General features: G+C 47.2%; 1 protein-coding gene across 4 annotated transcripts in view; it reads right to left on the reverse strand.

Moving 5' to 3' along the window:
* The window catches only part of CHST11 (carbohydrate sulfotransferase 11), a 265295-nt gene that overhangs the window by 53676 nt on the left and 196620 nt on the right, over positions 1 to 14999 (reverse strand). For 2 of the 4 annotated variants that reach the window (XM_043881859.1, XM_043881858.1), the window contains exon 3: positions 5509 to 5538. The exons of the other annotated variants lie outside the window; for them this stretch is intronic. In XM_043881859.1, coding sequence (XP_043737794.1) covers positions 5509 to 5538 — 30 coding nt within the window. The remainder of the gene's footprint in view (positions 1 to 5508; positions 5539 to 14999) is intronic. 4 annotated transcript variants of the gene reach the window in all.

The following is a 14999-nucleotide window of genomic DNA, read 5'->3' on the forward strand; positions in this document are numbered from 1 at the left end:
TGACCCACTGCCTCGGGAGCCCTGTGAAGTAGGTGTTACCCACCCCAGTTCCCAGGTGAGCGATCAGGCTCCATGAGATGCAGTAACCTGACCCAGGTCACTCAGCCAGTCAGGGGGAGTTCAAAGGCAAGTCTGCCCATCTGCAAAGGCTGTGGACTCCCCTAGACTGAGCAGCTGCAGACGCTGGTCAGGGGCAGCCTGGGTGCCCCTTCCTGGGTGACCATCTGAAAATGGGCTGGGTGACTCCAAGGTGGAGGGGGTGAGACATGCACAAAGTGGAAGCAGTAAGAATGTTCCTGTGTGGACGTAGGTGCGTGTGTGTGCCCATGTGCCTGTCCATAACTGTGCGTTGCTTCTGTGTCTGTGTATACATGAATGTTTGTGTCTGTATCTGCCAGCGTGTCGCTGTATACATGTGTGCTTGTATTTATAGATACAATTTGTATTACTGTGCATCTGTGTGCTCCTGTCTGTGGGTACATACGTGTGTGTTTGTGTGTGTACGGAGCGTGGATGTGTCTGGGTGCCCATGTATGTGTGTTGGTGTGTGCTTGTGTGATGGTGGGTGTGTATTGGTGAGTGTGTAAACAGGCCCTTGCATGTCAGCAGACTTAGAAGACGATGTCACCTCTGTGGTAGAAAGTTATTCATTTCTTTCAGTTAATATGAAACAAAGGAATCTTTTCTTAAAGTTCTACTTTGGGGCCCCAGAATGTAAACTTTATGTGACTAGGTTTACAGTCTCTGAGGGAAGAATGTACCTTTTGAAGATCAAGCCTGAGAAAACTAAGAATTCACTGCTGTTTCAAACTTCTCTGACTACTCCACAGTGGGAAATAAAGTATGTCGTTGCATATACACGTACATTATATATGTATGTACATGTATATATTTTTCTTAAAACAATACTTATCCTTACCATGTGTGATGCACTCTGATATTAAATTCTTTTCTATTTCATTTTTTCAAATGTCAACTAAACTGATGTTACAACTCACTAATGGGATATAACTCGCAGTTTGAAGAACACTGGTCTATAGCAACTCTTCCCCCAGCTCTATATAAAGTGACTTCATCCATCCATTTACCCAGTAAACATAAAGCAGTTACTGTGTGACAATTACTTGTCTAGGTTCTTGGGAAACAAGTTTCCTAAGCTCCTGGCACTTTCATTCTAAAGGGCAAAATAAACCACAAACCCCAAAACACTGAAGATAATTTTATGTGGTGACAAAATCTCTAAAGGTAATTCAGTGGTTGGTCAGGGAGGACTTCCTGGAGGAGGTGTTCCAAATGATGAGAAGGCCATGGCAAGAGGCAGGGGAGAAGGGCTGGCTAGTATTTTCTCTGCAGTCTCTGCTATCAAAGTTTAGAAATGAACCTTGACTCAGATACTGGCCATGATTCTATCCATCTCTCTCTGGCCTCACTCCCTTCTCTCCTTTCAGCTACATGTTGCCCAAATACTTCACATCAAAATTTGGCAGCTCTACATGGGCACATATTCATTCTTTCCCTGGAACATTTCAAAATAACATTTGGTCTGATTAATTCTGTTATTAGGACAAACTCCTGGAAGACACAGTCAATCTTGTGGAGGGTGATTCGACTGGTCAATAAGGCTCAGAAATGAAGGGGCAGAGACCGGCCAATGGGGCTCAGAGACCACATGTAGGAAAGCTCAGGTCAAAAGCGCCAGAGATGGTGGGCAAGCCTGCCCCTCCAGGCCAGCACTGCTTCTCCAGGGCATCTGCATGGCCAGCTCCCTCTGTGCCTTAGGTTCCTGCTTCCATATCATCTATTCAGCAAGTCTCCCCTGCCCACACTAGTTAAACCACAGTCCTTCCTCCTGACTTACCTATTGGACCTCTTTATCTGGTTATCCAGCTCCCCATCTAGAACATTAACCCCACAGGACAGGGATTTCTGCCCCTGTCGTTCCCCAGCCAGCGCTCAACACGTGGCTATGGCATGAGTCAATGAATAACGCTCCTGTTTCCTGAGCGCCTGCTGGGTGCTGGGCTCTGCACCAACATGGTCTCCAGTGCTCACAGAAATCCTGCCAGGTGTGTCCTAGGATTCCCATTTTAGAGATGGGAAGATAAAGGCTCAGAGACGCGAAACACACACAGTGAATAAGTGATGGATTTGGGGCTGAAAGCCGCGTCTCCCTGACTCCAAACCCATAAGGCCTGACGCTTCTACCCACAAAACAGGAGTGAGGCACAGTAAGTGTAGTCAGTCAGAAACAGGAAAACATCTGATACCACTTATACGTGGAATCTGAAATACTGTAAAAATGAAGATACCTATGAAACAAAGACAGACTTACAGATGCAGAGAACAGATGTGTGGTTGCCAAGGGGGAAGCAGACGGAGGAGGGGAGGACTGGGAGTTTGGGATTAACAGAGGCAAACGCTCTTCTATAGGATGGACAGACACCGAGGTCCTGCTATGTAGCACGGGGAAGTCTAGCCAATATCTTGTGATAAAGCATAATGAAAAATAATATATGTACATGTAACTGAATCGCCTTGCTCTACAGCAGAAATTAATACAACTCTGCAAATCAACTACACTTCAATAGAATTTTTAAAAAAATTAACTGCTGCATAAAGCAGATGACCCAAACCAAGATCCATCCAAGAGCAAGCTCTGTGGGCACAGAGCACTGCTCTTCATTTTGCCTAAAAAGGGGGTGTGGCTAACAGCATCAAAGATGCTTCTATGACAAACAACCAGATCACCCCCTCTGAGTAGGAGGACAGTTTCATGGTGTGGTTTTATTCGTAAGCAGTTTCTATGCATTTTGTTTTCCAGCACACTGGGGCACATGGAACATAAACAGGCAGCAACTCTGCACTTAGTACCCCCTATTGGGTGCCCTGCAGTGATAGCTGGGCGTGCAGCTTTGCATGCCCCCGGGGGCAGTCCGAGGGGTCAAGGGGGCCCAGGGAGGGGACACAACAACCTCCCATTTCCCTCTGCACCTCAGGGACAAACAGCCGAGGTCAAATTAACCAGGGCAGACCTCTGAGGGCTGGGGTTCTGGGACACCTACAGAGTGGTTTTGCTTGGGGACAGCAGCTGCTTCCAATTAGAAGCTACTCTAAACAGAGAGCAGATTCACGAGGTTTTTCTGCCCTGGAAAGAGACCAAGGGACTCGAGCCACAGTCTTGATCTTTGGACTCTTTAGGGCAAAAGCTTCGAGGGGAGGGGCCGAGAAATCAAAAGCCAGAAGTGGCGACAGTTGAAGCAGAAGGTCCCAACTCTCGAACAATTCCCAGAACCAGAAGTGTGCGAGATGAGGGGGGGTCAGGCCCAGCACAAGGGGTCACCTCTGCAGGGAGAGCTGTCTCCGTCCTGTCACCCGCTCCCTCTCCCCACACCCTCGGCCACCCCACAAGCCAGCTCAGGGGTTCAGTTCCTGCCAGCACTCCTCATCTTTGATGGCAGTCTTTGAGACATCAAAGACTTTCCTGATGTCTTTGAGCTGGAGCCAGGAAGTAAGGGTGAGGCCCTGGGGAAGACCCGAGCCAAGGTAGTTCCCCAGGCTGTCGGGGCAGTGGGGACAGGCACAAAATTTTACCCCCGGAGGACACAGAAACAATGGGTTTCCAACTTTCCCCCAAACTGTTAAGTTCTCATGGTCTGTGCCAGGCCGGGTGTACTCTGCTTCACTCTGTTCATCTCTGTATTTTCAGTTCAACAAACGGGTGAGTTCCCATTTGGTGACAGGCCAATTGGGCCAGGCCCTGGACATGTAGCCCAGTGACCAACCTGAGTGTCTGCTATGAATGAGGCCCTAAGGATCCATTATGAGAATGGAGCAGTAACTAACAGCTAATGAGCCAGGCACTATCCTGAATGCTTTGCCCATGTTAACTCATTAATCCTCACAGCATCACAAGTGATTCCTCAGCAGAGGCCTGAAGAAAGTGAGGAAGCTAACTAGGAGTACATCTGGGGAAGCAAGACCAAGGCGATCAGGTGTGTGTCTGGCCTGTCAAAGAACCACAGTGAGCCTGCAATGGGGTAGTGAATGCCAGGTATCCCAGGCTTTGGGGAGGACGCAGGCCTTCCCAGGGAGGTGGAGATGTGAGTGCAAGAATGACAGGCTCCCACTTATATTCTAGAAGAGCTCTGGCCAAAGCAGTTGAATGTTCTTTGGTGGAAAAGGCTGGAAGCTAGGAGGGTCCAGGCGAGACTGGAGGAAAGAGACAGCGGTGCGGTGGGGTGGGGGAAGCAGCCATTGCATTCCTGGGCTATACTGAAGACAGAGCTGAGAGGAACTGCATACAGGTTGAACACGTGGCATGAAAAAGGAAGTGTCCACATGGGCTCTGAGGATTCTGCCCGGAGCAGCTGGAAGGAGGGGGCTGCCATGACCTGAGGTGGGAGATGTGCGCTGAACAGCTTTCTGCAGTTTCTGGCATGTTAAACGTGCAGTGTCCAATGAAGACATCCAAGAAGCAGATGGAAGAGAAGACTGAAGTCCAGGGGGCCCCCTGTGTCAGCCAAACAATACTCTGAACAGGAACTGCCGGTGCTTCATTCAACAAATACCCGATTGTGTGCCTACTATGAGCTGACACGGCTGCAGCAAACGTAGCCAGAAACAAAAAGTCTCGGCTCTGTGAGAGCCAGCAGGCATGGGAGGGCATGATGACAAGGGAAGACCCAGGAGAACCTGGAGATCAGAGACCCGGGATCAGCCCTGACCACCAGCCTGCTGAGCCCCCAGGCGCCCCGGGGCCCAGGCCCCTCCCGGGGGGCAGCACCCAGCAGCTGCTAGTGCATAAGGAAGACTTGAACGCCAGGCGTGCATCCAACCTGAACGGCGTCCAATGTGCTGGAATCCATTATCGACTCTCACTGACCTGCTGTCTACCCCTGGAAAGATGTCTAAACTGCACTGCCTGAGCCAACACCAGCTAAGACGAATAACAGGGGACCAGTTAATGTCTCCACCGTGCTTTCAGACACTGCTGGGGGTTAGGGAGGGATCTGGGCAGGAGCTGAGGGAGCAGGGGAGAGAGGATCCACTGCAGCAGGCTGGCGGTCATTCAATTTTCTGGGAAGCGAGGCTGCCTCAGCCCTTCTCAAAGCTTCCTGACGGACCCTGAGGCTTCACCTGGGCTCAGTCCTCCAACATCCATCCCAGATGTCTGCATCTTTGTGGTCACGTTCAGAGCTCAGGTTTGGGGCCACCAGGGTTTCTGACCTCACTGGCTGTGGGACTTTGGGCAAAGGACTCAACCTCTCTGTGCCATTTCCATTATCTCTAAATTAGGGCTACTGTGAACTCTTACAGAATTGCTGAGAGGATTCAAAGAAACAGTAGAGCATGACCTAAAATGCTATCTGTCACGCAGTAAGCACTCCCTAATAGTTAGCATTTATTGTTTACCAAGCGCCTGAAATATGTTGGCATTAGGTTGTCTCTGAAGTGGGGCCATAGATAACTTGTAAACAGCAAGGTGAAGGAGACGCTATTGTGACTTACCCAAGGTGGAGAAACTCTCTCCAAGGATCTCTGAAAACGGAAGAGAGAAGAATTTCTCAGGCTGCTTGTTGAACGAATACAAGATGGACTTTCAGAATCCAAGGCGAGCTTGACGACCATGTGCGTGGACCAGCACGTGGATCTGTGAGTCCTGCCCGCTCTAGTCCAGCCTGGCTATCAGGAGCAACTGCCTGCTGAGCCCGCCATGACCCTAACCCCAAGAGAGGTCGGCTCGGAGGAACAGCGGAGCCTCGGACTTGGGGAGGGAAACACAGGATGGTCTGTGGCCAGGGTCTCCCTGTGCCCCTGCCATGTCCCAGCCCCCAAGTGGACAAGAGGATCTGTCTTCCCTGCCCAGTCCGACCAGAAGTGAACACGCTAACTGGACTTTAAGCAGCGTAGGTTCCCGCTTCCTGTCTGATTTCCGGCTCCATCTCTGACTTTTTCCTAAAGTCTCACCTGGAGGGACCTCACCAGTCTCTCAAAATGGGGACTGTTTCTGAATGCTGCACCTTTAGCCTCTCCTAGCCTCGTGCATGACAGGGCCCTCCACCTACCCAGGCAGCCCAGCTTTAACCCTCACCAGACCCCTGATACTAAAAGAACAGCCTACCCACAATGTGCCTGAGGGGTACACTTCACAGAAAGCGGGGGCTACTGGTTTTAACCTCAGTGATTTGTTTTCACCTGTTCTTCAATAATGTTGGGGAGGAAAGTGTCTTATTATAGGAAAAGAAAATTTTCAGACACACCAGAAGAAATGATCCCATCACTTGAATGGAGAGAACTAGAGGTGGAAGAAAGAACAGTGGACTTGTGGGCGGAGCCTTGAGTTTAGATTCAGCTCCCGCCACTTGGTAGTAAGTCAACCTTGGGCTCAGCCTTTGAAACTCAGCTTTCTCATGTGTCAAACGGAACAATTATAAAGATGAAATGACAGCATGTGTGTAGCCAAAGTGTAATCAGACTAGACTATGGCAGGCATTTAGCATTATTATTATTTTTGTTGTTGTTACATTTTTTGCCTGGCCAGCTCCTCTGACTTTTTCTTTGTGAATCTTATGGCTGCTCACACCCTTGATCTTTTTGCTATGCCATTTTCCCCAAAAGCTACTGTAATGGGGGTGAAACTTTCTCTGTCTCGAATATTGAGCAATATCCCAAAATGTCTGGCGTAGAGTGGGTATGGAATACACGTTTTGAAAATATAATCAATACCATAATGATATGTGGGTTTCCCTGGTGACTCAGATGGTAAAGAATCCACTCACAATGCACGAGACCTGGGTTTGATCTCTGGGTTGGGAAGATCCCCTGGAGGAGGGCATAGCAACCCACTCTAGTATTCTTGCCTGGAGATCCTCATGGACAGAGGAGCTTGGGGTCACAAAAAGTCAGACACGACTGAGTGACTAAGCACAGCACAATCATATATATGTATATATATATATAATATATTTATGATATTTGGTATTTATGATATATAATATGAAATATAATATATTTATGAATTGGGCTTCTCAGGTGGCACTCGTGGCAAAGTGCAGGAGACCTAAGAGATGTGGATTCGATCCCTAGGTTAGGAAGATCCCCTGCAGCAGGGCATGGCAACCCACTCCAGTATTCTTGCCTGAAAAGTCCCATGGGCAGAGGAGCCTGGCGGGCTACAGCTCCACAGGGTGACAAAGAGTCGGACATGACTGAAGCAAATTAGCACAGCACATACATATGAATTATGATATAATTATATACAATAATATATTACCAGGTCCCAGGAACCATGCTAATTGCTTTGCATACATTATGTTCATGTAACCCTCTCCATCTTACATGAATTAATTATTAGCATTTTCCCCCCACTTTGCAGATGAGGAAAATGAGGCACTGAGGTAACTTGCCCAAAGTCATATAATTCTAATAGTAAGATGTTGGGGGGATGGAACTTGAACCCAGATGATCTGATTTCGGAAATTGTTCATTTGACCACCACAGAGCCTCATGAATACATAATTTTCAAAGAAAATGTAGGCGGGGGAAAAAAAACACTGATGTGTAACCTGATATTTCTAGAGTTGAGTCATAAATTATGTGTGAGGGGATAAAAATGAATAATAAATTCCAGAAGTTATGTGGGGACAGCTGTAAGAAAGATGGGCACTGCAGTAAGACTATTCTCGGTTCTAAGTGAAACCCAGAGGCGATCTGGGAAGGGTTGCAATGGAATATGAAATCATAGAGGGTTCCAGTGAGGCTCTGACCTTACCACTCAGTCAGCTGGGGACGCCATTATTCCCTGCCCCCAATAAGCAACACTTTGCAGTCCCTGGAAGTGGAAGACTAAAATCCCTTCTCCAAATCACTGAAGAGACCTATCTGAAGGCAGAGAACGGGGGCTCTGGTTACTCTGCTTATTTTACAGATGAGAAAACGGAGGCCCAGGGAAGTGAAACAGTTTATCTGAGGTCCCACAGTAGGTAAGAGGAAGCCATGTGTTATTGATCGACTTCATTCATTCATTCATTCATCTAACAGACATGTGATGAAATTTACTGTCTGAAATGTACCAGGAGGTAAGGACCATGTTCCTAGTGACAATCCAGACCGGAGCCAGCCCACAGAGATGCAATGCAGGCCACATTGGTACTTTAGAGTGTTCTAGCAGCCACATGAAAAGAATAAAAAGAAATGGGTGATATCAATAACTTATCTCAAAAGATCCAAAATATTACTGTTTTAATATGTCATCAATATTTAACAAATATTAATGATGTGTTCTCTTTTGTGAGGGTACTAAGTCTTTGAAATGCAGTGTGTATTTAACACTAATAGCACATCTCACATTGAACTGACTACAATTCAAGGGCTCAGTGGCCACATGTGACCAGTGGCTACCATATTGGAGAGCATAGATCTGGGACCATGGTTCTCCATCTCACTGTGTATTGGGAGCACGTGCAGAATTTGTTAAAAATACTGATTGCCAGTTCCTACTCAGAGATTCAGTTCAGTAGATCTGGGGTGAGGCCTGGGACTCCGTAGTTTAACCAGTATTGGATTCTGATGTAGCTCACCATTATGGAAACAGTGAACTCCTAAAATGCAGCTTAATAAACATCAACCAGATAGCCAGTAAGGCCCCTTCTCAAATTCCTATGGACTAGGAAAAGTTTGATCTGCATTAAAGACAAGATCTGATAACATTCAGCTGAATTACTTTGAAAAAGAGTTTTCAAGTAGAGAGTGCTTGCTTTAGATAAGATTTCCAGATTAAAAATAGAGTCATTGCCACACATTATATTAAATTTAAGAGTTTTAATTTTGATTGATTTAATCTCTTTAATCAATTATTTTAAGATTAAGCAAACAAACCTTCTGACATGCCGCCAGCACTAATTTGTTCAACAGAAAACTTCCTTAACAAACAATGGACAGTTGGGTGGCAGTGATACCTTTGCTGAACTAGTAAGTTCAGCAATGAAGGCGTTGGGAGATATTCATTAAAAGCTTTACTTAAGCGCCTTCCGTATGCCAGACACACCCCTCGGCCCTGAGGTTACAGAGGTGAATGAGGATGGGTCATGCTCTTGAAGAGTTTGCACAGTTGCTGCCAAGATGGGTAACAATGTACAAAGCCCTGTGTGAACACAGGAAGGAAAAAATCAGATCTGCCCTGGAGCACAGGAGAAGCCCCTCTGATAGGAACCAAGCTGAGCCTCCAGCCTCTATGAAGTGTTTAACACGTAGAGACCGGGAACCCTGGCAGAGGGAGTGAGGACGGTGTTCTGAGTGTTGGAGAACTGTGGGCAGGGAGCTTGGATGCCTGGGGTGGAGAAGGTGGAGAGTTTGCTGGGGAAAGGGGCTGGAGCTGGGATGGTGAAATGCCCTGAAGGCCAGACTAAGGCATGTGGATTCAGTCCGCCAGGTAACAGGGGCCACGGCTGTAGTTACGCAGATGCACACAGCACAGCTTTGGTCAGTGATGGATGGATAAAGTGGTTGATACATGGTTATGCGAAATGAATGGAAGTCTTATAGTGGGGGAGGGGAAATTGAAGCCAGGAGGCCAGTAAGGCTGAGGGTCAGCTGGTGAGAGGCAGGTAATGAGACTTGGACCAAGTGCTGACAGCAGGTGGGAGATGAAGCACAGATGGTTTTCAAACGACCCAGAGGAAGAAAGTCAAGACTTGGTGAAATTGCTGTAGGGAGTCACCCTTCACTTGGCTGAGGCCGTAAGCCACGCTGTTGTGCTAAAGGCTGAAAAGTTCCAGGAAAATGCGAAGAGGCTCATGAAGCCAGGATCTCTTAAGAGCCTGTGGAAGGAGGATGCCGAATCTTGGGATTGACACGGTATTCCTTTTTGTGGGCTGATGATATTTCTGTACCAGCTCCTCATTTTCCCCTTAGTTTACAATTTTTTCAATAGAGAGGTCATAAGAAGTGCAAAACATCGCCCAAATCAAGTGGCTGGGAGGATACAGGGAAACAGAAGCCCTTGCCCACTGCTGGTACACAGACTGTAGAGAAACTCTTATATCTGGAGGTGGCCATGCACCAGAATGTTCCAATCAGCGCTGTTTCTAATGATGCAAACTTGGGAGCAACCTATGTTTCCATCTATAGAGAGATGGATAAATAAAATGTGGCATGGTCATATGAAGCAATTAAACCAAAAGATCCATGGGACTGACCCTCAAAACACAGGGTGGAGTGGAACAGGCAAATTGAAGAAAAACATATTCAGGATGATGGCATCTATATGAATTGTGGATACACACACCTGAACTATATATTATATATGACTACACATAGTGGAAGTTAGAGTGTAAAAACATAGACTGAGATTTGTAGTAAATTCATAATACAAGGTTGAGAGGAGAGGGGCAAAGAAGAGGTTCAAAAGGGATTTCTATGTTGATGACAATTTATTTCTATTATATGGCAGACCCATAAAAGAACTGAAGCAAAGATGCCAAGATGTTATATTCGTTAATGTGGGATGGTGAATAAAAGAGTGCTTATTATCAATATATCATTTGCTATGTTTCCCTTTGGGATTCCCAGGTGGCTCAATGGTGAAGAATCTGCCTGCCAATGCAGGAGACCCTGGTTCGATCCCTGGGTTGGGAAGATCCCCTGGAGAATGAAATGGTAACCCACTCCAATATTCTTGCCTGGAGAATTCCATGGACAGAGGAGCCTGGCGGATGACAGACAGTCCAGGGGGTCACAAAGAGTCAGACATGACTTAGCAACCTAGTATGCACATGCAGGCTTTATCTTCAAAAATTTCCCAAATTGAGAGAGGAAGGGAGGAAGTGGGGAGGAAGGGAAGGGGGAGGTGGGGAAGGGAGGGGGGGAAGGGGAGGGGGAGGGGAGGGGAGAAAGAAAAAGAAATGGAGTGCATGGGAACCAAGCAGAAGGCTTAGAAACTGTTCACCCTACCAACTGAGGGCTTCACACAGCAAAGAGGGTGCAGATGGTGATTTAACATACCTAGGGGTCCCCCTGGGGTCTAACACCATATTCTGTACACTCGGAATGACTGCTCTGGTGAGGGCAAAATAAACTCCTTTCCTGTGCATCCCTTTCTCAGCCCAGCACTGCTGCCAAATAGGGGTGGGGAGGGGGTCACGGCATTCATTTACACCAGGTCCTCTCCACATGTTCACCTTCACCAATGTTACTCCGCCCAGACTCTCCCACTGTTCCGGCTCTAGAACATGACTGCACAGCCATCTCACATCCAAGTCACGCCTGCGTGTGGCAAGGACCGGACATGCCCGAGAAAGGAGAAGTGGGACAGGGCACATGGGCTGCTTCTGCACAAGGATGCCTCCCCACCTCTGGCCAAACACTCTGGGATGCAGAATTTTCAAAATGCTTTGAGAGTCAGTTAAAGCACAGGGAGATAGAGTTGAGTGCAAGGAAGCATCCTTCTCACTAGTTACAGAACAAGACAGAAGGGTCTGCCTGGAGCGCCCTCCTCGTTGCCGGGAGCAGTGCCTCCATGTCTTTACGTGTCCAGGTCTTTGCAGAGTGGGTGCTGAAGAAATGCTTGCTCACGAAGCAGAACTACATGACCTCCCCTCTGCCACACACACACACACACACACGTTTTTGAGGACTATGTTTCTGTTTTCAAGTTTTCTCTCTCTTAATGGGGCAATGTCAACTAATGATTAACGATGTTTGATTCTGGAACCAAATTGACTAAGTTCTTGGAACAGACATGAAACCTCTCTATGATCAGTACGTTCACCTCATAGCATCTTCAAGAGCCAAGCTCTCAGCACAGTAGCTGGCACACAGGAAGTACTCATTACCCACTAAGAATGGTCACTAGTTGGTCCTCAAGGCAAACCAAGTGAATGGGCTATACCACGTCCATTTTACAGATGGGCAAAGCTGAGGTTCACAGAGGTCCTGTGACATGCTCAAGGTCACACAGTTTACTGGTAAATGACAATGCCAGGATTTGAGGGCAATTTATCTATCTCTAAAGAACTCCCCAGGCCCCTAGCTGTTGCAACATCCCAAGAGCTGATTCACAGACCAACAACTTCCAGAATCTTCTCCTGCCAGCAAAGAGTCTGGTGGGAACTCTCTCAGCCAAGTGGAAGCTCCTAACTTCTGCAGTGTGGGGGCTGGGAATCTGACTTAGGTCTGAGGAACTCTCATTCCCACATCAAAGATGAGAACTGAAAATCACTCTGACTAAGCACACAGGGAGGGCAGAAAGTTCTGAGAAAAAGGAAGATGCCAATGGGCTTTAATCACTCTCCACTCACCCCCAGGACTCATGCCAGAGATGAAGGCTTTGGTGACATCTTGGTTTTTTTTTTATCCCAGGAGTTCAAAGAACCTCACAGCCATTCCGCCACATTCAGGCTTCATTTTACTGAAGTAAAGACGATCCCAGGTAGAATCCTGGCCGGAGACCCAGGGGAAGGCACATCCTATGTCACACTCATTCCTTCCACCAGGGCGGTGGTGGAACAAGACCTTGTGCGCCTGACCATGGGCCCAGGTTTTGCACAGAAATGACCATCAAAAACACGCTTTAAAGAAACCGTGAGAAAAATAAACTGGGAATGGTGTCCTGGCTGCCAGGTATAGCTCTGACCTCTCAGAGCCTGGCACAGTGCCGGGCACAGAATCAGTGTGTGATGGATGTTGAACAAGAGGAAAGGGGACATAACCAATGGGTGCTCACTGGGTTACCCAGCAGCCCCAGGAAGTAGGGGGTTGTCACCTGCATCTTACTAGCTGAGGAAGCCGAGATTCCAGGAGGTTTCAAGGCGTATGGGAACCCTCCGGCTGGTGAGTGGCAGAGATGATTTTGAACTCAGGGCTGCTGGGTCTTTGGGTTTTGAACCATGTCACGTACCTGACTCTACACCATCATCTATGTAATACTCGGCAAAGCTTCTTGACGGATAGATACGCCAGTTAAACCTGGGCAAGACGGTAAATGTGGCAAAACCACCCAGGGACAAATCCAATCAGTTGCCCCATTTGGGGTCCTAGGGCTAAGAGTGATTCTTATACTTTAAATGATTACATTGACACAGTTAGGTAGGTTTCCACACAACAGCCTCAATTTTGCCTCTTGGTCCACAAAACCGACAATGTTTACTATCTAGCCCTAAGAAAATGTTTGCAGACCCAGGATATAAACCGTATCTAATTTGACTTGAGGTTCCAGAGGGGAGGGGTGTGCCCGAGGCCAGAGATGTTCTCTCTAGACCCAAGCCTTGGTGTCTCTCCAAGGTCAGCTCTCGCCACAACACACTCGGCTCTGCCTGCCTAACTCCTACTCATCTAAGAGTGTCAACTTAGTTGTCCCTTCCTCCAGGAAGCCCTCTCTGATTCCCAGAGACCAAATCAGGGGCCCTTCTCTGTGCTGCTGTTTTTCTCCCAGCCACTGTGACCCCCATGTGCTAGCAAATGATGCACTGTGTTAGTGCTGCCACTTACTCATCTCCCATCCCCTGAGCAGCCAGCTCTACAAAGGCAGGTGCCATTCTGTCAGGGGCGAGAAACACTTTAGTGACCACACACCCTGGTGTGACCAGGCTGCTTCAGCTCAGGCCTAGCAATCTGTGTAAGTGTTAACAATGGCCCCCTTCATCCGCAAAAGGACTTCCCTAGTGGCTAGGTGGTTAAAAAAAAATCCTCCTGCCAAACAGATGTGGGTTTGATCCCTGGGTCAGGAAGATCCCTTAGAGAAGGACATGGCAACCCACTCCAGTATACTGGCCAGGAAAATCCCATGGACAGAGGAGCCTGGCAGGCTACAGCCCATGGGGTCGCAAAGAAGCAGAAATGACTAAACAACAACTTCATTCTCAAAAGCATCCCCGGACACGAAAGATGCTCGTCAGTACATATTACCATCCTGTGTCTGAACAGCAGCTTAAGTGTACAGCTCTGACTTGGTCCTTCCATTTTCTAGCAGTGTGGCAATGGATAAATGGCTTAACCTCTCTGTGTCTCAATTTCCTCCTCTGTAAAATGGAAATAGTAATAGTTAATAGCATAGGTTGGTTGTGAGGATTCAATGAGTTAACATGCATAAAACACTTAGAATGCTACTTGACAAACTGCAGGTGCTACGTAAGGATGCTGGATCCCCTTACGGTTATTACAACGTTGTGTTCTGTTAGACTGGCGCACACACTGCCTGGGTGAATGATGCCTGACTTCAGGGGTGGGCAGAGCCAATTCCAATGTCCAACTTCACACAGCTGGTCAGGGAGCATTCAGGCCAACAGCTTCGTCCTCTGGCTTCCCACTCTAAGGACCAAGGAGGGTGGGACTCCCTGGGTCACTCCTGGTCCCCTCTTACCTTTTTAGATATAGGTACTGCTTTTGGTTTGATTAAAATCCTCCCAGACTATCTTCTGTACATTCATATACCTCTGTTATAAATGCGTCCACAGAAAATATATGGCAATTGTCTTAGGATATATGGTATTGGACCGAAAGTATTTTTTAGCTTTTTTCCTTCAACAGTAGACTATGGCTTTACTTTATTAGACTTAGATCTACCTTGTTCTTCCTAATTAGAACATCATAGTTCATAGTTTGACGAACATAGTTTATTTGATTCTCTGAACAATCCCCTGTTATAAACAGTGCCACAATGAACATCTTTGTGGGACCTCTCTATACTCGGGGAAGTTTTCCAAGATATTCCTCTCTCTTTGAAAGTAGGCTGTTTCACACTGTCTGCTCCATGACGGGCCAGAAGATGACCTTGGATATAGGTTTTAATGCTTCCATTTTTCACAAGTCAGAAGTCAACTTTTATTCTTACCCAAGAGGAAACAATAGTGAAGATAACTTTAAAAAAGTAACAATAGTTTTAGCTAATTGAAAACTACAAATGAATTAATTCAGCCCTCAGAATGAACAAAAGCTGTGACTAGAAAGGAATGTCTCAATTTTCAAGGACCCCCCATACATAGTCTCCAGAGTGCCAAGTCCCC

This window comes from Cervus elaphus, chromosome 22, assembly GCF_910594005.1.
Source record: "Cervus elaphus chromosome 22, mCerEla1.1, whole genome shotgun sequence".
NCBI lineage: Eukaryota > Metazoa > Chordata > Mammalia > Artiodactyla > Cervidae > Cervus > Cervus elaphus.